A 22,629-nucleotide genomic window follows, 5' to 3' on the forward strand; every position below is an offset into this window, starting at 1 on the left:
ATAGCTGTACTGCCCAGACAAGGTGGTGTGGGTATGGGGACAGGAATGCTTAGCACAGGTCGAGGGAAAGGTGGTTTTATGGGTGAGATGTTAGTAGAATTCGTCAGGGAATGTTGTTTAATGTTTTCTGTGCTGCTGAGCTATCCATACCAAACTGAAATTGCGTTGTCTACTGCTTTTCCAAGATCTTCATACGTACCTTCCTATTGACATCAACTCATGGCCGTTCTAATTGATGTTCTGATGCCATTATACCATTATAGTACTTGTTCATGCCTGCTACTTCTGTCTCGATCCGTTTATGGTTTGCCCATGAACTGAGCCATAGACAAATGAAAAAGTTAGGAAAAAGGTAGGTTACTGCCAGCCAGGGCAGTAAGCTTTCCAGCTGCTGAATGAAATCAGGTTCTGCAAAGGGCTTGGTTTTGGCATAAGGATCCTCCTGCAGAGTTGTCTGCAGCTGTGTGTGAATGTCGTGCTACTCACCGTGCCACTTCTTCCTTGCTCTTCCTCTTTGCCAAGTATTATTCCATTTATTTTGTTTTTGCAGTCCCTCGGATCAATGGCCACCCAAAACTGGACAGACACCGTGAGCACCCTCCTGGCTATGATAGCTCTTCTACCATGATGAGTAGTGAGCTGGAATCCAGCAGCTTCATTGACTCTGATGATGATGACAACACAAGCAGGTAGGGCATCTGCTTAGTGACTGAGCTGGGAAATACTCTTGGCATCTGTTTCCCAACCACTTGACTGTTTTTCTGGGCTTTCCTGAAACATGCTGACTGGCAAGATGAGAAGGCTTATATCTTCTATTTCCCCTCTTCCCCCCCTTTTTCTTTTAATTTTTTTTTTTTTCTGCTACATATGATTTGAGCACTGATAATTCGTCGGTAACATCATGTTGTATATAATCCCTGCTCTGAGAAACAAGCTGAGTTATTGAGGTCGCTATCCAAGCTGCCTATAGCCACTGTTCCAATTAAGAGAAAAATTATGTTCCTGTTCTTTCCTTTTAATAGCAAGAATGATCACATTTTAAGATCAAAGCAATGTGCAACTCTCTACTTATTTATAAAGTAATGATGTGAATATTGTAACAAAATAAATTCAGCGTAGATTCCTAATAAGTATGCACTTCACTAAAGCTGAATTGTAAAGGAATTCCTATGTAATTGCATAGTCTGAGACCTATAAGCAGTATGGGAATTCATCAAGGTTAATGCTATTGCAAAGGCAGGCTGTGATGCCATATATTTATGACTACTTAATTATTTTTTTCTTTTTGTGCAGACAGAATGTGAATTATTTCTTGGTTTTTGCGAAAAAGGGCTCCATTTCAAGACATTCCTGTTATTCTTAAAGATATTTTTGTTCTGTAAAAGGTTTATAAGACAATACATTTCTTGGATTCAAAATTTTTAAAGATGTAAAAGCAATCAAAACTAATATTCTTCCCTTTCCTGGCTGCAGTGACAGCGTTCTGTGAACACTGTCTCTAGAGCTGTTGTTCATCCAAATGAGCTATGAGAACCCATCACAGATTTCTATTAATTGTCAGAGAACAACAAGATTACAGATCTCTGGTTGTTCCTAGAGATCTGTAGCCAAAACAAATAAGGTGCAAGGCGATATTCTTAAATTCTAGGTAGAATGGAAACATCAAAGAGCAAGTAGTCCTGGAGATGCTTAAACATTTGCTGTGTTTACAAATAGATTATTAGCTTCTTGAACTCAGTGGATCTATTTGGTCTTGCAGTTAGTCATAGCTTAAAAATCTGTTGAAGAACAGCAGTTTCTTCAAATTCTGTTTAAAGGCTGGATGTTTCCAAGGGGTTGAAAGGGTAACTAAATGAACATTTAAGATTTGGTTCTGAATTAGTTTTAAGAACTTATTTTGCAGTTACAGTGAAGTTGCCAACAACCTGAAGATACAGAAAATTAGCCTTCTGGATGCTTTGTACTTCACCTGGATATTCATGTGCATAAAGGGTTGGCAGGATCAGTAGTTAACCTGAATGAACTCTAAGCCTTCCTGAAGCCTTTAGGGCTTCTAGCCCTCCTTCCCTCCCTAAAAAATCAAGCCCACAAAACCAACAACAACCCTGCAGCTGATTTTGTTTCTTGTAAATAAATTAATCATTTCCATGGCAGCAAGATATGCAGTAGGGCAGGATTAGCACAGCCAGGGTGGCCACTGAAGCCCATTATACTAGACCCAGCTAAATCTTTTGATATTAATAAAGTAAAGCTTCCTGCATCTGACCTGAGAAGAGACTCTTCGAAGCTGCTGCGCAGGCCTTTTCCTTTCCAGGCTAGGGCAGAAGCTTTCTGCACACAGAATAGCTGCCAGGCCAGCTAGTCAGGAAGAACAACTAAATGGAATGCTCTAAGGTATGCTGTTGTGTTACGGTGATGATGTTCTCAAGCAGATGAGAGATTGTGCTGGCAGGGAGAAGTTTTCTTTAGAGGCAAATACAGCCAAATAGAAAATCAAGCATGCTCCAGATCTGCTGGAGACAGCGGCCTGGGGAAAAAGAGGTTGAAGAGGGTAAGTTTGTTTAAGACGAGCTGATGAACTCTGGTGTCAGAACCTGCATTGTAAAGGAGATTGTATGTGGAGGAGGTCACTGAGAGGAGGAATCAGATGTAAAGGATGTGTTACTGTCTTGGAAGTGAAGAGGTTGCAAGAGTGAGGATGCTTTTCTAACAGTGTGTGTTTGACATGGGTTTATTTTATTTTTAACTTGAAGCAGTGCAGCAGAGTTGGTTGGTTTCCTGTCCAAGGAAGTTCTGTTGCATTTAGTTAGAGAGAGAGAGAGAATAACTTTTTGTTTCAGTGAATTTGTTCACAGATATTACAGGACAGTACAGAACCCTTCAAGTAGTGTAAGTGTAATAATTTATTTCCTTTCTTTTCAATGTATGATATAACTCAACATGAGTGTTATTTGCAGCTAGTAGGTGGTATTTTGAGTACATATTGATGTAGGGAGCTCATGGTGAGCTTTACAGTAAGTGTTATTTCTGTCTTTTGTTAAGCGAATAAAGGTCTAGCAGATACGACATCTGTAGCTGTAGGATTATTGTCAGCAACTTGCAATTAGTATTCTCAGTTCAATGTAACTAAAAACTCAGTTCTGTTTTAGTTCTCATTTAAGAAATTAACATTAGTTCTTTTTAAACTATACGGATAAGCTTTCTTTAACAAATTGTTACCTCTTTATCCTCCTTTGGGCAATGTAGATTGGACAAATTACTATTATTATTCTTTTTAAAAATCTCTTCTGTGGGATCTATTAGCCTTTCTGTTAGAAGTGCAGTCAGGGTTTTGGCCAGTAGCTACTGCAGGAAATCGGTAGTTACGATTCCAGATTTGTTTTTCATCTTTGCACTTTATTTTGCCCAAAAGCTCAAATATACTATCTTGTTTTGTTCATCAGATTGTAATAATAACTTTTACTCATTTCTGGGGATACTTTAGAGATCAAAGTATTACTCCTCATTAGAATAGGTTTGAGCTGCTCTTTAGCATCCAAATACTCCTAGAATATGAGATACGCAGTGTTTATGAAGGATTCAGCAAGGATGCATTAAGGCTATGGATTTAAAAGAAATTACAGGAAGAGATGATGAAGTGTGCCATAGCTACATGAAAATAGATATAGCCTTGACTCCTTTTTAAGAAATCACAGAGACTGTGAAACCTGGTGTTCACAAATATGCTTTCACACAGTGTGGGAGTCTTGCCGAAACAGCCGTTCTTGCCTTCTACTTACACGTTGGCTTATTAAGGCAACTGAAGTCGTCCAGCTTCCGCCAAGAAGTGGGGAAAAAAATGAGTTGAGCGAGCTCTCCATTTATGGTTTCTCTAGTGTAATAAGTAACATTTTCTAATGTTTATCTGTATAGAAGCCAATGTGTAAGCACACAAAAATGTTTCTGCAGTTCCTTCTGATCATCAGTTTTGTGCAATTAGTGTGAGAGGCTGTTTTAGCTCAAGTAGTTACTTCTCTGAAATATTGTCTGTCCTCTTGAACTAAACCTGAACTGTGGCTTTTCTCAGGAACTGATTTCCATTCTTCCAGTCTAATGCTGAGTAGAATGAAAAAAATACCACAGAAAGAAGAACTTAATTTTCCACATTTTATCATCTGGTAACAGAAGTTCAGAGATTTGCCAATAAACTCTGGTTTTGCTGATTTAATTTAAAATAAAATCCAAAATGTTCACTGCTTACAGAGGAATCTAAACTTTTGGTCATGTATGGAAAGTGAATGAATTTTCCAAAGTGGTCTCACCCTGAAGTTGCTGAAGTAAATAGGGAGAGCAAAAGTGGAGAAGGAACAAGATGCTGATATTAGCATGAGCTATTTGTTCACACCTTCATCACCTCAGCTGTGTTCTGTCTGCCTTTGTGCTGTGTACTTAGACTTTTCTTCTTTTTTTCCAGTCCATCTTTTTGAACTCATCCCTGATATATCTCTCTAAAGATAGTAATGAAAGTATTTTTATGTCCTGTACTAGATGATAGCTTAAAATATCCCTTCTAAGGACTCGGAGTCAGAGGGCAATTCTGTTTTCTAGCTATACTCAGTGCTGGAAAAAGGTATTTTTGTCCAGTCCAGGTTTAGAAAATCAGACTAAAAGCTGTAAATAATCATTCTTTGTTTTTCTGAGCGATGCCATATTGATGTGCACTAGAGCAGGAGGAAGAAATTGGCATAGCCAGGCAACCTTGACAGTCAACAGGTATTAATGCTGTCTGTCATCAGGAAAAATACTGACAGAGGAGGTGTACTAACATACAGTGGAAGGCACTTTTAATTTGCTTACTTCTTGGGATGTAAAGTGCCATGAAGTAACGCCAGATTACTGCCAAGACTGCTTGAGACAAAGAAATTCAGTGAACTGCCTGCTGAAACTCTACTGTTCTTATCCCTCATTTCCATAACTTGCTATCCAGATAAAATGCCCGTTGTCTGGAAAGTGGAGGAAGAACTTTGCTACTGGGTGAATTCCCGCTGTGGTCCCTGCTGCAGGCAGGTGTGGCTTTCAGTATAGTTTTTCTCTCCTTTTTCTTTCTCTGCTATATGAACATGGGTAACTTAAAATTGCTTTTTACAGTAGGCAATATTAGACGGAGGCATTGCCCCTTTCAGGAACGTAGTAATGGGAAACTGAATAAATTAAATGACGTGTGTGAATTTAATGGATTCTCTTTATCCACAATCACCATTAGAGGATGCCATTCTAAAAAGGTTGGTGACAGGAAATGTTGCATACTCCTTCAGTGATGCACACTAGGATAAAGCCAAAAAATATGATATGGCAGGAGGTGAAATATGCGTGTAAACAATGAAAATCAATTGCCTGGATGCCGTGAATGACTTTGGAGTGTGATTATAGTAGCCAAAAGGACAGATAAAATTTTACGGTTTTGTCGTTTCTGTGATGGACTAGCTCAGCTGTCTCCAAAACCAGTCTTGCCTCATCATGTGAAAGAGCAGGGCCTTCACACCCCTGTGTTCTGTCTGCAGCAGGGAATAGAGCCACTGAGCAGAGGGTTTGTTTGCAGATCGGAGCGCTGAATTCATCCTCTAATCAGTGGAAGAAGGGCACTCGCATCTCTCTCATAGCCTTTGAAGTGATCTTGTTGCTTGACTTGTGTTTAGGCAGAAAAGCTCCCCCAGACTTTTGCCTCTTTTCTTTTTGCTGCTGTTCTCAAAGAGCAGGCAGGTTTGCTGTGATGTGAGCAAAACGCCTTGCCTTTCTTCAGATTCCTCTAAACTGTTGTGTGCTGGAATGTTTTAGCTGAACCCTACTAATGAGACATTCTGAGAGAGAAGAGGAGGAGGGTGAAATTGGAGAGGAAATAGGAAGAAGGAGAATATTGGTAGTAAAATGTAAGAGGAGTTTTTTTGTGTCAGTCTTTGTCAGTACTTTCAAGAAGAGTGGTGAATGTTGAGCAAGTCCAATTCTGGGAGCCCTGTGTCTGAGAGACGTCTTTATTTTTCCTGTTGAAAAGGTAAAACCTCAGAAAACCAGGTGCTCTGGGCTGTTTCCACAAATGGAGAAGTATCAAATTTTTGATCTCTTTTGAAAATACCACCTCTTGGCTCTTGAAATTAATCTGCTTTGCTGGGAGGGAAAAAAGGAGTGTGTGAGGTTAACATGCCTGAAATAGTTTTGTGATCTCAAAGAGAATGTCAAGAGATTCACACCCTCCGAGCAGTTCCATCATCTGTAATGTTCAGCCCAGTACGCTTGACTAAAACACACCTACTTTATGCAAGATGGGTTTCCCAGTGTGGTGGGTTGTAATCTCATGACAGCAAGCTGCTTTTTGAAGTTGCTGATACCAAGTTTTGCTTGAGGTATTCTAGCATCCCTGCATGTGGCTAGGACTTTGAAGACAGGGACATGGAGACTGGGGAGAAAGACTGGCACTGTTTTCTTTGTGACAGTGCCAGTTCAATTACTTGTGTTGTATAGGGTTGGATTTTTTTTAATCTTGGTTAATGATGGAGCATTACTATGTCTTTTTTTGCCATTCTTAACATAATAAATAGAGGCGAGATGTGTCTGCGGTGTTACACTGGTATCTCTGAAATCTAGGCTTTGTTCCAGGCTTCTGAAATTAATTTGGGCAAATCCATTTGTCTTTCTGTGTCTCAGTCCACTATCTGTAAAATGAGAATGAATACATTCTTAACTATTAGGGTATTTAAGGATTTCTATGTAGAATGTGGCACATTTAGGTTCTACAAGTTTGAAGAGCCTGGCAAGAAAAAACACAACAAAATCAAACTAACAGAATATGTAAATCATAATCACTGCTCCTCTGTCACTATTTGGTAGTAGCTATTATCAATTGCTACTTTATTTAACTGAATTCATGCCCCAGTGTTAAGTTCCTGTTAACAGGGTAGATAGCAGCAGAAGAAAATAACAACATCATGACAAGACTCACAAAAATTAATATTAAGAGATTCTCCAAGGGGTCTGCTGTTCTCTCAGAGTGGAGATTAAAATCATTGTTTCATGTACAGCTGTTCTTATGGTGTGCATTTTTCTTTGATGGGCCTGGAGTCAGAGCCACCTTTAAAGTAGTGGAAGATGGCTACCTCTGACCTTTAGGTGGTTAAATCAGGGTGATCTATGCCTGTTGAGATGTGGGTTGCACTCCGGTTTGCTCCCAAAAGAAAGCAAGCCAGTAAAAGATACTCTCTGATCCACGCTGTAGTTGAGCTGGTACCTTCTCTGTGCTCCCAGGCAGAGGCTAAGGTACGGCGCGCTGGGGTTGAGCAGCAATTCAGCAGCAAGCAGAGCAGTACGTTGTAAGCCAGCTGATGGTGTCCGTGTGATTTACGCTCTCCTGCATTCGCAGGGATCAGCCTTCTTTTGGCAGGGTGCAGAGAAATGCAAATGGCTCAGCTTTACAGAGTTGACATTTGCTCTCAATTTCCCTCAGGTTGAGTAGCTCCACTGAGCAAAGTACTTCATCCCGGCTCATACGGAAGCATAAACGCAGGAGGAGGAAACAAAGGATGCGGCAGATTGACAGGGTAAGGTTGGCATCATAATCTTCCAAGGAGGTGAACCGTGATTTTTGAGTGCAGCATGTGAATCAGGAAGGGATCCAGAACAGGTCCGTGCCCTGCTGAATTCATTGCAAAGGCTCCCTTTGGCTCCAGTCTCTAACATTTCAAGTGCTGCAGCACTAGAGTCAAGACTTTTTCCTGCTCTCCCTTCTTTTACTGTTAAGTGATTTCATTTCTTGTTGTTTCTTTCAAGATCAGCCTCTGCAGGAGAACCTCCGTTATGCTGCTGGCTGATGCGGGCAAGGGGTGACCATGGTGTTAGACATCTGATGTATAAATTGCTGAGACTTGCATTCTGATGAAAGGAGAAACCTACGTTTGTAGGAAATCGCAAACCTTTTCCCCTTTCCTGTGCTAGTCCTATGGTAGCAGAATGAGGATGGCCCAAATGATGTACTTCTTGAAGTAACTGTTTTGTTCTCCTGTAAATATCAGTCTTCACAGATTAAAGAATGAGTATGCATACATTTTATCACAAGAACTGAAGTAATGTTTTAGAAGATATTTGATAAGCACATTTGTATTTTATTTTGGAGGCGGGGGGGTGTCTGCCTACTCACTTCCTGAAGGATCATGTGTTGTTCACTCCTCTCTGTAGGGAGGAGCTGTGGATGTAATAATTCACACTGCACTGGGCACTTTAGTATTTAAATGTCTGCCTGTCAGTCATGTAGTCAGGAAGCAAAAATGATTCAATTTGAAGTTCAGTTGAGAAACCTCAATATAGGAACTTGCTCTGTGTGTTTTGTAAACAAATCTTTGGAGAAAGTGCAGATTGTGTTCAGATTTTTTTTCCTTACAGATTCTAAATGAAGAATAATTTTGAGGAGACCACAATGGTTTCAGGATGCCTTCCAAACCTATTAATCAGTTCCCGATGAATTAATCCTCAATAGTTATTTTTATTGTCTTATTCTGAGCCATTTAAAACCTTGAGAATTTTCTGTTGTATTTTGCAGTCGTCTTCGTTCAGCAGCATCACCGATTCTACTATGTCCCTAAATATCATCACTGTCACACTCAACATGGGTAAGAGGATAAGCAATGTTTTTTTATGATGAATTTCAAGTGATATAGATGTATTTTGTTATGGTGTCGTAGCCCCTGGAGCCAGTAGAAAGTTCCTTGATTTGAAAGGATGCCACTCTGTCAGCTGTGCCTGGGCTCCTAGCCCAGTACTGGATAGTTCCGAGCTGTTTGCACAAGCACATCAGTATTGTTCCTGAGAAACCCAGGGAAGGAGCTGGAACCCCAGGATATGGAGTTCTGCTCTTATTTGTGGGAATGGTAAGGGGTCGGACATTGTTAGGAGCAAGAGTAGAAGGGCACTGGAGGTTTGTGTTTCTGCTGCTCGTGTGTTTCATTGTTTGGCCAGATAGAAATGTGCAGGACTGCCAATTCAGCACCTTTCAGTAGCAACAAATTCTTCCAGCCACTCTGATGTGTGGAAGAAACGTTGCCTAATGCTGATCGGGTGCCTAATTTCTAGGTGTAGACGTGTCTTTTCAATGTCGTTTCTCTTGCTGATTTTTTTGAATGTAACTTTTCAGTTTCCTGCATGAAAAAATAATGTCTTTAGCAGCACTTCCCTGCTGCCTTTCCCTGAAGGTGCCAGGCAGACAGACGCCAGTAGGGTAACCTGAGATAATTGTAAGTCAAACATGGCCCAGCTGATGTGTTGAGAGAACTGATTTTTCAAGACTGAAGTACTCTTCGCTATCATTCCAATCACTTTGTTTGCTTTTTTTTCCTCTCCACCCTCCATTTTCTTTCCGTATAGAGAAATATAACTTCCTGGGAATCAGCATTGTAGGACAGAGCAATGACCGGGGTGATGGTGGCATATACATCGGCTCTATTATGAAAGGAGGGGCTGTGGCAGCAGATGGCCGAATTGAACCGGGAGACATGCTTCTGCAGGTTGGTCTCTGTCCAAAAATACGTGCCGCTGGCTTGTAGGTTGGTGGCTCAGCTCAGTCATCCCACCAGATCCATGGCCATAGAAATCAGTTAACAGAATTCATTCATACTCAGAGAAACGTATCACAAAGACTGTTATCACTTAAATCTATAATTGTCTGCGAACTCTGCTGGAGAGTTGATGTGCTCTGAGAAACAATATTTCTGCAGCTGCTCAAAGGAATGGAAACAGTTACAAGGCAAATAAATTTGGAAACAAATAATTAAAATGTCTTTAACTTTCCTGTTGCAAAACCTGACTTCTGCTTTTTGCAACGTTTCAGGTGAATGATGTCAATTTTGAGAACATGAGCAATGATGATGCAGTACGGGTTTTACGGGAAATAGTCTCCAAACCAGGGTGAGCGTATTACAAAATCTCTTGCTCCTTATCCTCCATATGTAGTTATTGGTATTGGGCAAACCTCAGTGAAATCACCATTTTGATCTCAATAAGCAACCAGTGTAACTGCTGATCTCAACTCTGAACTTCTCAGTGTGAATGATGAATTGGTGAGACTGGTTCCAGTGTACCAGCCAAAACCGGCACAAACGAGGAGTTGCCTGGTTTCGGTAGCACTATTTGTTTATACGATGAGTGTTTTAATATCTCAAGAGCTGATCAGTAGACAGATTTCAGCATGATCTATGCAAAACCAGAAACATTCTGATACTGGTTCGTACTGAAAATACTTCGACAAGCATCTCCAAAACATTCTCAGAATGTACTTTGCAACTGTTGAATAGGAATAAGTTTGTTTCAAAGAGTTTATTGTAGCAGTTACAACTGCTGTAGGGAGAGTTAAGACTCACCCTTGTTTTCTTTCTTCCTAGACCTATCAGCCTAACAGTAGCCAAATGCTGGGACCCTACTCCCAGGAGTTATTTCACCATCCCCAGGGGTGAGTACATATTTGTGCTCTTCGCTGGGTTCCTGTGGAGCCCTCAAGGTCTAAAATATTTTCAGCTATTTTGGCATCTAACAGATTTTCATTCCCTACAAGTTCAACACTTTTAAGTTTGGTTGTATTGGTTTTTTGCTTTTTGTTTTGGGAGGCAGGGGTTTAAGATACTCTTTCTGAGACTCCAGTGCCCACTGAAGTCATGGGAGTTTTTCTTTTGATTCACTTGGCTTTGGATCAAGCTCTTAACCTTTTGGTGGGTATATCCTTGTGATCTTAACCTTTCAGCTGATAGAAAGCTTGGAGGATACTTAAGTGTTAAAAAGCCTCATTTTGTCACATGTTCACTTCTTCGAATTTAAACTGTATATTTTTAATATTTGAGGCCAACAACATTGTTTGGTATATGTAAGACCTCTTGAAAATGATCTAGTTTTAAAACTTCCGGCTTAATAAACCTTTCAGTAGGAATAAAATATGTGTGCTCATGTGACAAACCCAGCTGCCTCCTGCTGGCGAGTGCCCTGCTTGTGGTACTGAAGCAGCTTGTTCCCGCTCCTTCCAAGATGAGGATAGCACTGTCCACTGAAATTAATGCAGTAGGCTCACGCAGACTACAGGAGCTCACTCAGTGAAGTCCTTAGGAAAACCAACATAATCAAAAATCACATATTTCAGATTTTCTACAGGGAGAGCTTGTGTATCTGTTTGCCCTTTGTTCAGCGAAGGTGCATGTGTTCTTATCCAAGGCAACCAGCAGTCTATCTGTTGTAGGCTAAACCGGTTGCAATAATGTGTGGGATGTTTTGTGGAAACACCTACCATAGGCAGAGCTCTTTTACATAATTTCTGGTTTTAAGGCAATGGAACAACAGCCACTATAATTCAGAAGAAAAGAAGTAATTGAGATTATGGGGAAAGTTGAGTTCTATTCCCAGCTTTAAAAATTACTTGCTATGTGGCTTTTCTTAAGGTCTGAGTGTAATTTTCACCCTCCTCTGACACCAGGCTCTTCAAATGGTCTTTATATGTCCTGCCTATTTATTTTGCAAGACTATCCCAGTCCTAAAAAGTTTCATTTTGGCTGCTGAGAGGTGAATTCTGTGATACCTGATCTCTGCAAATACAGAGCTCTAGAGTTAGAGTTCTGATTCACCTTCAGCAGAAGACTCACCTTCTCTCTGAGTGGTTATTTTGGAGCTAAGACTGGAGTGGGAGCTCCTTTCCCACAAGGAGAACTATTTCACTCCTACTGCAGTTACAAGAAGAGGAGTGTTGTGGGTTTATCCTATCAGGCTGGTGAGGCGATTGCTAGAGGAAACCAGCTACTGCTGACAAGGTGCTTTTTGTTCCCTTGCGGTGGGGCTGCCTCAGGTGTACTATCAGATTAGCAAGGACTTGTGCACCCCCAAAAAATTCCTTCTTACTCTAGGTCTTAGTATTTACAGCAAAGCTGATACAGTTTGTCTTTTTCTCCCTTTCTGGTTGTTTTGCAGCTGAACCAGTGAGGCCAATTGACCCTGCAGCGTGGATCTCTCATACCACAGCCATGACGGGAGCGTACCCCCGTTACGGTATGAGCCCCTCCATGAGCATCACCACATCTACCAGCTCCTCACTAACAAGCTCAATTCCCGATTCGGAAAGTAAGTCACACTGCGGCCAGCCCAGGGCAGGCGTCTTCTGCTCGGGGCCAGCAGTGCAGAGCTGTGCGCAAAACCGACCCCAGCCACAAGCACGATGAAAACGACAGCCGCCACAGAACTCTCGAATGCTTTCTGACATTTGTTATTCTTGGGGAGCATAAAACCTTTTTCCTAAGGTCAGAAGTTAATGCAGTGGTGTTTTGCCAGGGTTCACACTCAGGAAGAGGTGGCTTCTGGTCCCTTTTAAAGTTACAAGGCAGGCCTCCAACTTTATCCCCTCAGATGAGTGTGAGAGCTTCCTCCTTGCATTTGACTGTTTTTTTCATAAATTTAAATAATTTACTTCAGACAGATGTCACTGGATAATAATGTTAGCGTATCACTTAGGAAGGCTTATTTGCATAGCCTTCTTTTATACTCTTTTATACTTTTAGAATTTATTGAACAAGGGAAAAAAACAAATGTCCCACATGAAATTATAGTTAGAGTTCAGCCTTCTCTCCTGGTTTGTCTGTCTGTGGCAGTCTCTAAACTAGCCATATCCGTGTAACCAACAAGTTGTCACGATTCCTTATCTTGGAAATTTTTTTTTAAAGAATATAAACTCTTCCTTTCTTTTACTCTTCCTTTGCTTTCTGAGGTAAGCGTGGGATAAAAGCTAGCATTTGGGTTGAAATACATGGCAGTAAGGCAAGACAAATAAACGAGGAGCACGTGTCTCTGAGAACACTGTCCACTGAAGTCCTGGTTCAGGAAGGTGTTTGTATTTAAAACAGCGCTTCTGTTTACTTGACATGAAAGTTTTGAGGTACTTTACACCTCATTAGTAAGTGTTTGTTTCCTGTAATATTAATATGGAAGAATTTTTCTAGAGATGCAGCCTTTCTATCAGATTTGTTCATCTGCAGCAAGGAGATTTATTATATTTGTTTATATAGGCATAGAAATCTTAAAGTGGCTTTAAAGTTCTGAGGAGATTATCTCATTTGTGGAACAATGCTACCTCAGGATGCATTCATTGAAAGCCAGATAAACACTTGCATAATTAACAAGGGATGCTTAAGTGTCTGCCAGATCTGCAGTCTAAATTTAGGACTGAGTAACTTTTTTAAATTTTTTAAGATTTTTCCAGCGAGAAAGGGAGGATATCATGTAGAAAACACAACAAATCAAAACGAACAAGAAAACATGTTGAGGATTTTAAAGACCACTGCAGTGTTGGTGGAGCATGAAAGTTGCTGGAGCGTGAAAGTTGCACTTGCAGGGACCACTTAAGTCCTATCAGACTACATAGGTGTCTGCCTCTTTTCCTTCTACCCTCTCTCAGATTTTATAAGCACATAGTTCCTGGGGTTACACCTCACCTTGGATTGAAAGGGCGGTTATCCTTTCTGTAGGTGTAGTAGCTCAGTGCCTCTTTAGGTAGTAGGTGGCACCACTGAAGGGGAAATACATCTGCAGTAGAAAGCAAGTGAAGCATTCCCCTGATGACTGCTTTATCTTGAGATGTGTTTTCAGCCTTACAGGTACTAAAGATTGCTGGAATCAAATGTATCTGCTGATTGCTGTCAAACAAGAGTCTGTTACTCTGCGTTCCTCTTGAACTATTCATGTATCGTGTGCCTTGATATTAGCAATGTGATTGGGAAGTGTGGAACACAGACGCCCTCTCAATCATACTTTTAAAATAAAGGTTATTTGGGAGCAGAACCACATTTCTGGAGACAGCTTCTCATTTCTATGCCAGTGACTTACAATGTTGACTTTCCTGAATGCAAGAAAACGCGGAGTACCCCGGGCCTTTATTGTGACCTTCTGCTCAACACTCCCTTCTTCAGTTCAGTCCTGTTACACCCCCTCCCTGGGCACGGCAGGCAGCACCTCAGGGCCCTAGGTACAAAGAGTGCCTGTTGTGTGAACCTCTTGGGCAGGAAAGACAAAGTTGGGGAGGAACGGAGGAAGAGAGGGAGAAGCGAGGAGAGACTGCGCATTGACATCTCAAAGAACAAAGAGCTTCATGTAAAATGGGGCTTTCTAAACTTTTGTGTTCCTCTGAGGCTAGAGTCACTGGCACTTGAAGCAAATACAGTATCTGTTCTACAGTGTCTGGCCATTGGAATGGAAGCAGTGAGTTAACAGAGTCATCTTAGACCACTCTGCTTCATGGTTCCTTGTTTTAAGTATTGTGAATGTCTGCTGGTTCACTGTTTGTATAGCAAGGGCAGGACAATGTGAATGGACTGAATAACTGCTTTCCTTCTCACTAGCATTCCTTTGCTCTCTGGCCTCTGGATCAAAAGTGAAGTTCTGATACCTGAAGCATTTGCACAGCCACCATCACATTGGTGCTAGTGATTAACGTAGCTGAGATTTTGGGGCCATACAAATCACCACCACACAGCAGGAATTATTCTGTGTTAGCTCTGTTAGCTCAGTGTTTTCTCAGGTGCCTTTCTTCAAAAACAGGACTATGCAAACCAAGGCAGACTGAGGTGTTTCATAGTAATTATTGCTTTAAAAAGTATCTTGTTCTCCAGCAGTGTTCTGGCTGATGCAGGAGAATATTCTCTCACAGTGGTTTGTGAGTGTTGGGCTTGCTGTCTCAGTCAGTTGCAAACTCTGCTCCTCATTTACTCTACTAAAGGTAGATTTTTTTCCAGCCCCTGTTCTGCCACTCCAGGAGCCCTTTCTGCAAAGTACTGCTGTCCCATTCCATCAGATTAGCTTCAAGTGTTTCAGTGTTTCTTGAAAGTCTTGCTCTTTCAAAATGCAGTCCAGTGACACTGTTGGAAAGTTCTCTTTTTCTCTTGCATGGACGTCAGAGGATTTTGAATTGAGACTTCAAACTATTTCTGTTTAATAGTATTCAGCCTGAGGTACTGTGTAATTTCCTGGGGCCTTTTTCTTTGGGCAAATGTGTGCTTCCTTATTCAAATAAGGATACAAGCCAGTGGTGGTATTACATGTGGTAGGACTTAATTTTCCTGGAGCATACACCTCTTTTATTACCAGGGTCTGCTAATGGAAAAAAATGCCACTCAAAGCCAATAATCAAAGCCCTGAGAAAGAGCTCTGCGGTAGATCTGGTTCCCCAGAAAGGAGTTACTGTCTGTGTGTTCCCCAGATTTGCACAAACCTGTACAGGTGGTCAGGTAGTCGGGCCCACACTTGACTGAGTTCAGACCAAAGTGGGTGCATTTTAGATGCATCTCAGAATTTTTCATGTTTGTACAGCAACAAGCAGACTTAGAAAATATTGATGCTCATTTGGCCAGTGTTGTTCTTTATATGCAGATTGCAAGTCTCCAAGAAAATACAATTTTTTGTTCCCCACATACTTTCCTTGAGTATTGGTTTGTTGGTTTTTTTTCCCCTCAAACAAACATGTTGCTTTTTGCCACTAACCAAACTAACTTAAAGCAAAAGCAAAATTTTAGTGTTTATTCGAACTTTGTAAGTATTGAAACTGCATGCATAGATGATCTGGGATATTTTCATGCATATTAGCAGTGCATGTATTGAAAGAAGCATTTCCAGTTTTCATTGCTTCATGCTTGTTATACCTTTTATCAAGTTTTTGGGTTGCTGGAAAAGGACAAAATTGGTTCCCTTGTGCTTTTGAAAGGTGGGTGATACGGGGAGCTGGGAGAAGGGAGGGAAGGAGGGTTTCTGAATTCCTGCTGGAGAAGGGTCTGCACTACAAACACAGGACACACGTGCTCAATATGAATTTTCTAGAGCTGAGGAGATGGGAGCAGGAAGGAGTGGGTGCTGTGTCCAAAGAATAGAGTCATCTTGTGTGTAAACAGGATGACCGAGTTCTGCACATAACACAAGAAGGCTGATAGACTCCTGGACCCAGATTCACCCCACTGGGCTTTCAATATTAGATGCCACTTTGCCTCTGTGTGTGGTACAGAAGGAGTTTCTGAAGGAGCTGGACTCCTGCAGCAGGCACCTCAGTTCAGCAGGGTGAATCTCAGCCCTGTTGTTCTGGTTTTAGGAAAGTATGAAGCCTCTGGTGAGCCAGCTCTGCCCGTGAGAGCGTGTGGAGTAGGAATGGAGCAGTGACGGCTGCTGAGGCATTCGGGAGTAGTGTTTTTTGAAGTGTTCTGCAAGAACGATGCAGGGCAAAGTAATGCTGGGTTAAGTGACGTGTTAACTTGTAAAGCTGCCATCATTGGGATCCTGGAGAATTTTTTTGGAGGAAACCACTAGCCTTTAGCCTGATGATGGAAGCTTTCTTTTCTAATTTCAATTCTCCCCAGTTATGCTGATGTCCAGATCTTAAAAAAACAAGCGGACATTGATTGAGACATGGCCGTCATCCCTCTCCATGCAGATGGGTATTACTGCTGACAGTTAAACCAAGAGTTAAAGAACAAGCCAAAACCCCTTGTCCTACAGAGTTTTGCATACGCGGCCCTGAACCGTTGGGTGGTAGGGGCTGTTCATGGCAAACTGAAATGGAAAGCAACGGTCATAGAACTCCTTGGGTTTCCTTTTCTGCAAATCTCAATGCAGTGTGCATTGAAAGAGCTGATCTAAAGCTGGTTTGGGAAGTCAAGACACGTAGGGACTCGGCATCTCAGTGACTAAACTGGGTGCACTGAGCACGATCAAGAATTGGTACAAACGCTGTAATTTATGCCATTGATGAGGGTGCATTTGGGAACCTTTGTGTCTTTTTTTGCATCTGTTGGTAAAGCTGGTCTTGAAACGTTTCATCCAAATTGGGAGCTGAGAAGTTCTTTCCAGACTCGGTTCATTTCAAAGAAGCATGTAACCTTTCTTCCTTTTAGAATTAGAAGAATCTCCCTTAACTGTGAAGAGTGACATGGCTACTATTGTCAAGGTTATGCAGCTACCAGACTCAGGCCTTGAAATTCGGGACAGGATGTGGTTAAAAATTACCATCTCCAATGCAGTGATAGGTAAGCAGATCAAAGAAATGTTGGGGGGAAAAAAACAGTGGCTTTTTGGAAATAGGCTGAAAAAACTATCTTTATATGAACTTTTTTTTTCCCTGTCTATGCCCTCTTATATTACCTTGACTTGGTATTTGTCAACAACTCTAGTGTGGACAGGAAATAACAAATAGCTCTTGTGTGAGCCTGGACAGGCAAAAATACTGCACGTTTCTGATGCCCACACGCAGCTGGTCCTTAACCCATCTCAGGTTTTCCATGTAACTACTTGTGGCTCTGGCAATCTGCCCACGTTCAGCAGAACCACAATCCTTGGAATTCCAGTTCCAGACAGCCACACAACCTTAATAAAGGATCTTAATTACATTTAAAATTACCACAACTAGTCTACCTTTGATTCTGACTGTCCTGTGACCTGCACTGTGCTAACATTCAGTCTAGGCTGTAGTTACTTTTTGCTGAGAAAGGGATTGTAACCCAGATCTTAACATCTGCCTCTTGAGGAGGATGACTCTTCCAGTCACTTGTGTTCTGTAAATCCTGTGTTGTTTTCATTACTGCAACTCAGAAGGGATTGAACAGTGTAACTATAACATTTTCTTTGTGCATATTTGGTGTCACTGTTAATGTGGTGTTCAACTGGATGCAAGGTAATTCTTTGCTTTCTTTCTTGATGTTTGGTGGTAACTAATTTAGCAGTTAGGCTGAGTTGTGAAAATAATATTTTAAGCTCTTTGCAGCAAGATTGCTACATATTCATATTTGCATTCAGTACCTGGCACAGTAGTACTAGTGGGCTGTGTGATAATGTGAAGATTAAAAAACCAGAAAAGATCACTTTGGCTCAGATGATCCTGTGTCTTCTCTTCCTGTTCTCATTTTAGGAGCAGATGTGGTTGACTGGCTTTACACACACGTGGAAGGCTTCAAAGACCGACGGGAGGCTAGAAAATATGCCAGCAGCATGTTAAAACATGGCTACCTCAGGCACACTGTGAACAAAATCACCTTCTCGGAACAGTGCTATTATGTCTTTGGAGACCTCTGTGGCAGTAAGTTCCCCATCCGTGAAGGGCCAAGCTGTGTGTGTGTGGTCTGTTCTGTGCTCGCAGGATGCCCAGAGGAGAATCCTGTAGGACAAATGGGTGTTCTGGAACAGGTCGTTAGTCTGAAGTTGCGTGAGAAGTGATTGTTGCTTCCTCTTAGACCAAGCAATTAGACCACTTGGAAAAGAAGGATGAACTCATCAAATCGGGCATTGCACTGAGGCTCAGGAAAGTAGAATTTATTTCTGGTGATGCCACAGACTTCCTGCTTGTCAGTCACACTCAGTTTCCAGTCTGTAAAATGGGGATGGTTCCTCCTTGACTTAGGAAATACTGCAGAGGCACCTTGGTGCTCAGTGGTAAATATTGATGTCTGCCCTACTGTGAGTGATATTTTGAGTGAACTCTGGAGGCCGAGTCCCTCTAGTCCCTCACCACCCTAGGTCCTGTGTCAGCCGCTGTTAATATGCAGGAGTCAGCTGCTAGGTAAGAACAGAGCCTTCAGCTTTTCTCTCTTTTCCAGATATGGCTGCACTGAACCTTAACAATGGTTCTAGTGGAGCCTCGGATCAGGATACCCTTGCACCGCTTCCGCATCCTGCTGCTCCCTGGCCGTTAGGCCAAGGATACCCGTATCAGTATCCTCTGCCCCCTCCATGTTTTCCACCAGCATACCAAGACCCAGGCTTTAGCTACGGTAGTGGCAGCGCAGGGAGCCAGCAAAGTGAAGGTAAGGTGGTTAATCTGGTATTTATTTCTCCAGCTGTCATTATCCCGAACCATTTGCTTGAGTTCCTTCGTCCTGTCTGTGCTCCTGTCTCGTGGTTTTGTATGCTACCCGCATGGATTTGGTGCGACCGCACTTAATCACAACTGTTTGTTTATGTGATGGAGTGGGTTAGCCTTTCAGCTCTGTATTGAAACTGCCAGTGGTGTTTGAACCGAGTCAGTAGAATAGAACAGAATTCATGCTGTTTATAGTTTTGTCTAGTTCTGTACCGCCTGCAAAATGCCAGCGGGGAGCTAGAGCCAAGCTGTTTGTCATGTCCATGGTGGCATGGACATCTGTGTTTTTCTTACCCAAAAGCACCACACGGTGAACTACTGCTTAGATAATGCTGATCAGGCCAACATTAATGACTCAATTGTCCACCCTGTTAAAACAGATAAACTACGGCCCCCCCTTTTTTGAGCTCACAGCCATTGCCAACAGTGGGGCTGCAGTCGCTTGATATTGCTAGAAATCAGGCCGTTTTGTTGCTGATGGAACAGGGATTAGGACCAAGGTGCTCTTGGCTTTCACTTCAGTGCTCAGTATGAAAGGAAAATCATTCTCTTTGCTTGTGTGACACAAGCATGAGGTGGCCAGCCAGATGGTTTACAGGGCTGAAACACTGCTCACAGGGAGGAGAGTCCCTTTTGTAATATATGACAGGGAAAAAAAAGACAACACTGCATGGATTAAAAACCTGACCTCCTCCTTTCCTGCCCTAGGATAATTCTGTGATTCGTTTTTAAACCTTAGTAAATAAAAATTAAGTATTTTTTGGCTGTACGGATTTTCTTGTTTTATTTTTTTTAAAAATCACTTCCAGAGTGAATGTTGCTTTTGGAAATGCTGCCATTAAAGAAAGGGTGAGGATTCTCTGTGTTTTTGTGGTGAACATCCAGTAACTTGGATGTAGCTTCTTCCTGTTTACCACAGCCAGTCAGATTTTGCAGAATTGCGCCGAAGAATTTCATAACGGGAACTCGCTCACAAGATTTTAGCACTATTGCTTCCCACCTTATCTCAAAATGAGAAGTGCCTGTGAGAAAGCTCACAGTGGTATCCAGAGGTTTTAGAACTTCAAGCTGATTGTCCTGGAAAGAATGTGATTTTTTTTTTTTTTGGCAGCTGGTTCTGTGGGCAGTAGAATATTAGATCTCTGCTGCTGGAATAGGAAAGGTATGGTATTTTATCCATGCGACCTGTGTTACTGACTAAAGAGAGCCTTATGAAAGGTGCCAAGGTGTTTAATTTTGAAGGGTTTCAACACTTTCCTTGTTCTTTTGGAAACTACACTTCTGTGTTGTTTCTTGTTTTGTAACTGTTATTCCCTTGTTTTGTTCTGAGCAAGCATTAGACTGAAGGATTCATAGAGGAATGGCTGACTCTAGGGGATTGGTAAGCTTCAAATGCCTCCATAATAATGAATTCACAGCATGACCATTTAGACTCTTGTGACCCAAATGTTCAGCTGTATTTTTTCTTTCTTTTTTTTTTTTCTTCTCCTTTTTTAATTGTCTTGGACGCTCAACCTGTCTCAATGCACAGTAGTCCAGTAGCGTGGCATTAGCATACCAACCTGTCTGGCCCCCGTGTGACTCTGCTGCAGCAGCTACAGAGGGAATGGCATCAGATACCTCGCTGTCAGCTCAGATGGGGAAATCCTATCACCAGTCTCTTCACTGCTCTCTGTGAAATAAATATATAGTCCCAGCCCCGAATTTATTAGTCTGATGTCATCCATATGGATTGGATTGATCTACCAGTGCCCTTCCACTCTCATTTACTGAAAGACACTTGAGCCCTGTCCAGATGTCTCTGGCAGGTATTAAGAATACTGGGACACAAGGTTGCATTGGTCACCCTCGAGAGAGAGTGTTAGAACTGGGTCTCTTGTGGAGTCTCTCTCTTACGTGCAACATTAAGTCGTAACTGAATTCATCTGGAGCCCAGTGAATGTCACGTGGTTTTTATTTGTTGATGATTACAGACAAAAGCCTAAGATTTGGGTCAAGAGACAGATTGAGACTCTGTTCTGGCAAGCAACAGATGGGAAGGAAGATCTAGCAAAGTTCTATGTGGTGTTGCAGTTCTGTTTGAGGCTCTGTTCCAGTTTAGGTTGCTGCATATTTCATCTGAGCCACATCATCTGTCCCTGCTTGTGGTATGCAGGGCTTAAGTTATTTTTAAAGGCTTAGGCAGGTTTGCTGTAAGGAATGGTGCTGGTGTGAAGACCAGCTCCTCTGCAAAACATCGTCTCTGTTACCGTAGTGTTTAGCTCAGAGTCACATCCCTGTTCTGGTAGGTGCTCGCTGTACAGATGGATAGTGAGAGATCATCAGGTTACAGTCTGAAGAGATGAAAGAAGTAGGAAGGGTGAATTTGTTCAAGCTCACAGGATGTCACTTGTTGAGACAGGAACAATAGAAGGGTCTTCAGAGCCTCTACACACTGTCTCTGGAGGCTCTCCTGCCCCTGTCTGGGAGGATTCATGTGGAAACTTCTGTTCCCATGAAATGAAGAACTGAGGCAGCTGGAGTCTCTGTGGCTTTAGGGGGTGGAGGTTTGGTGTCCAGCAGTAGTAGAGAGGGAAGGCTGATAATATATTGAGGCAATGCAGAGTGCAGCTTTTTTAGGCACTTGAAATGCAGATTCTTTAAATCCATTGTATGACACTTAGGTTTAAAGTTGGGTTTGGATGGAAACAAACACTGCTGTGGTCGTGTCAAGTTAGGAGCGTTTCAAACCTCAGCTTTAGGTTGGGCTGCATGTCTCCACAACGGGCCAGTCCCTGGCTGCCAAGAAGGTGACACTTGTCAGATTGCATTTAAACTCAAGGCTTAAAGGACTTTCTGATTGTTCTGTGACAGGATTTAAAGGCATGTGCGGGAGACAGTGATCCTCAGCATGACCAGAGAATGGCTTGGTGCTGGTTATTCTCAGATAGAGTGTTGTAATGGTAGATGGTTTCTCTATTTTCTTTCTGTCACGTAATCAGCTGCAGAAAGCCAGCTTCTTCTGAGATAAGAAGTGTGCATTAACCACTTGACCTCTGAGAGTCCTGGCAGGTCAGCTAGAGCTGCTACTCCAGATATACTGAAGTCTGAAGTAGCAATGTGAAGGATTGCCACAAGGCAGTTTCAATCCTACTGACAGTGGGAGACCTCTCAAGATCAGTAGGATATGCTTTCAGTGCAGCTTGCTTTCTCCCCTGCATGATCTTTACTCAGCCACAAGCTATGGGACTGACAATTAATTCATGTATATGGGGAGCTTGCATCAAGAAATAATGACTTTGGGTAAGGTTTGCAGGGTTTGGGTGCATCACGAGATACAGGCAGAGGCATATTAGCTGTGGAAGGGTTAAAATAAAATGTCAATTTTCTTCCACTGTGAATGATGTGTCACACCGGAGAGCTGGCAAAAATGCCTCTTGGAGATAATCTCTGTGTTGTTCTTTGGAGCAAAGGCTGTAACAGTCAACCTGCTAACGAGTAGTTTCTCCTCTCTCACTTGGTTTTACAAGATTATGAAACATTTGAAATGACAGCTCAGGGAGCATCTTACCTCTTCAAAACGCTCACCGTAATGAACCCTCCTAGTACGTGGTGGAGGCAGCTGAACCCATGTTAGTAACACCATTTACAGATGGGAGAAAACTGAGGCACGAAGCAGGGCAGTGTTTTTCCCAGAGCAGAGAAGAGCTGATAGGGGCTACAATCAGCAAATACCACTTCAGAGTCCCGGGCTCAGAATACTCACTTCAAGTCCAGTG

The 22,629-nt window shown here is 42.1% G+C and overlaps 1 protein-coding gene across 7 annotated transcripts in view; it reads left to right on the forward strand.

Moving 5' to 3' along the window:
- Positions 1 to 22,629, forward strand: part of DVL1 (dishevelled segment polarity protein 1) — a 104,960-nt gene that overhangs the window by 75,431 nt on the left and 6,900 nt on the right. For 4 of the 7 annotated variants that reach the window (XR_012632041.1, XR_012632042.1, XM_074892843.1 and 1 more), the window contains exons 5-14: positions 551 to 689; positions 7,475 to 7,568; positions 8,564 to 8,633; positions 9,385 to 9,524; positions 9,848 to 9,924; positions 10,398 to 10,465; positions 11,962 to 12,111; positions 16,914 to 17,045; positions 17,924 to 18,091; positions 18,609 to 18,815. Coding sequence is in view for 5 of the 7 variants with exons in the window: in XM_074892843.1 (XP_074748944.1) it covers positions 551 to 689; positions 7,475 to 7,568; positions 8,564 to 8,633; positions 9,385 to 9,524; positions 9,848 to 9,924; positions 10,398 to 10,465; positions 11,962 to 12,111; positions 16,914 to 17,045; positions 17,924 to 18,091; positions 18,609 to 18,815 (1,245 nt within the window). In the remaining 2 variants the exon portion in view is untranslated. Of the gene's footprint in view, positions 1 to 550; positions 690 to 7,474; positions 7,569 to 8,563; positions 8,634 to 9,384; positions 9,525 to 9,847; positions 9,925 to 10,397; positions 10,466 to 11,961; positions 12,112 to 16,913; positions 17,046 to 17,923; positions 18,092 to 18,608; positions 18,816 to 20,205; positions 20,253 to 22,629 lie in introns of all 7 variants that reach the window. The other 3 variants (XM_074892845.1, XM_074892844.1, XM_074892846.1) reach the window with 2 other exon arrangements.

Source organism: Strix uralensis, chromosome 23, assembly GCF_047716275.1.
Source record: "Strix uralensis isolate ZFMK-TIS-50842 chromosome 23, bStrUra1, whole genome shotgun sequence".
NCBI lineage: Eukaryota > Metazoa > Chordata > Aves > Strigiformes > Strigidae > Strix > Strix uralensis.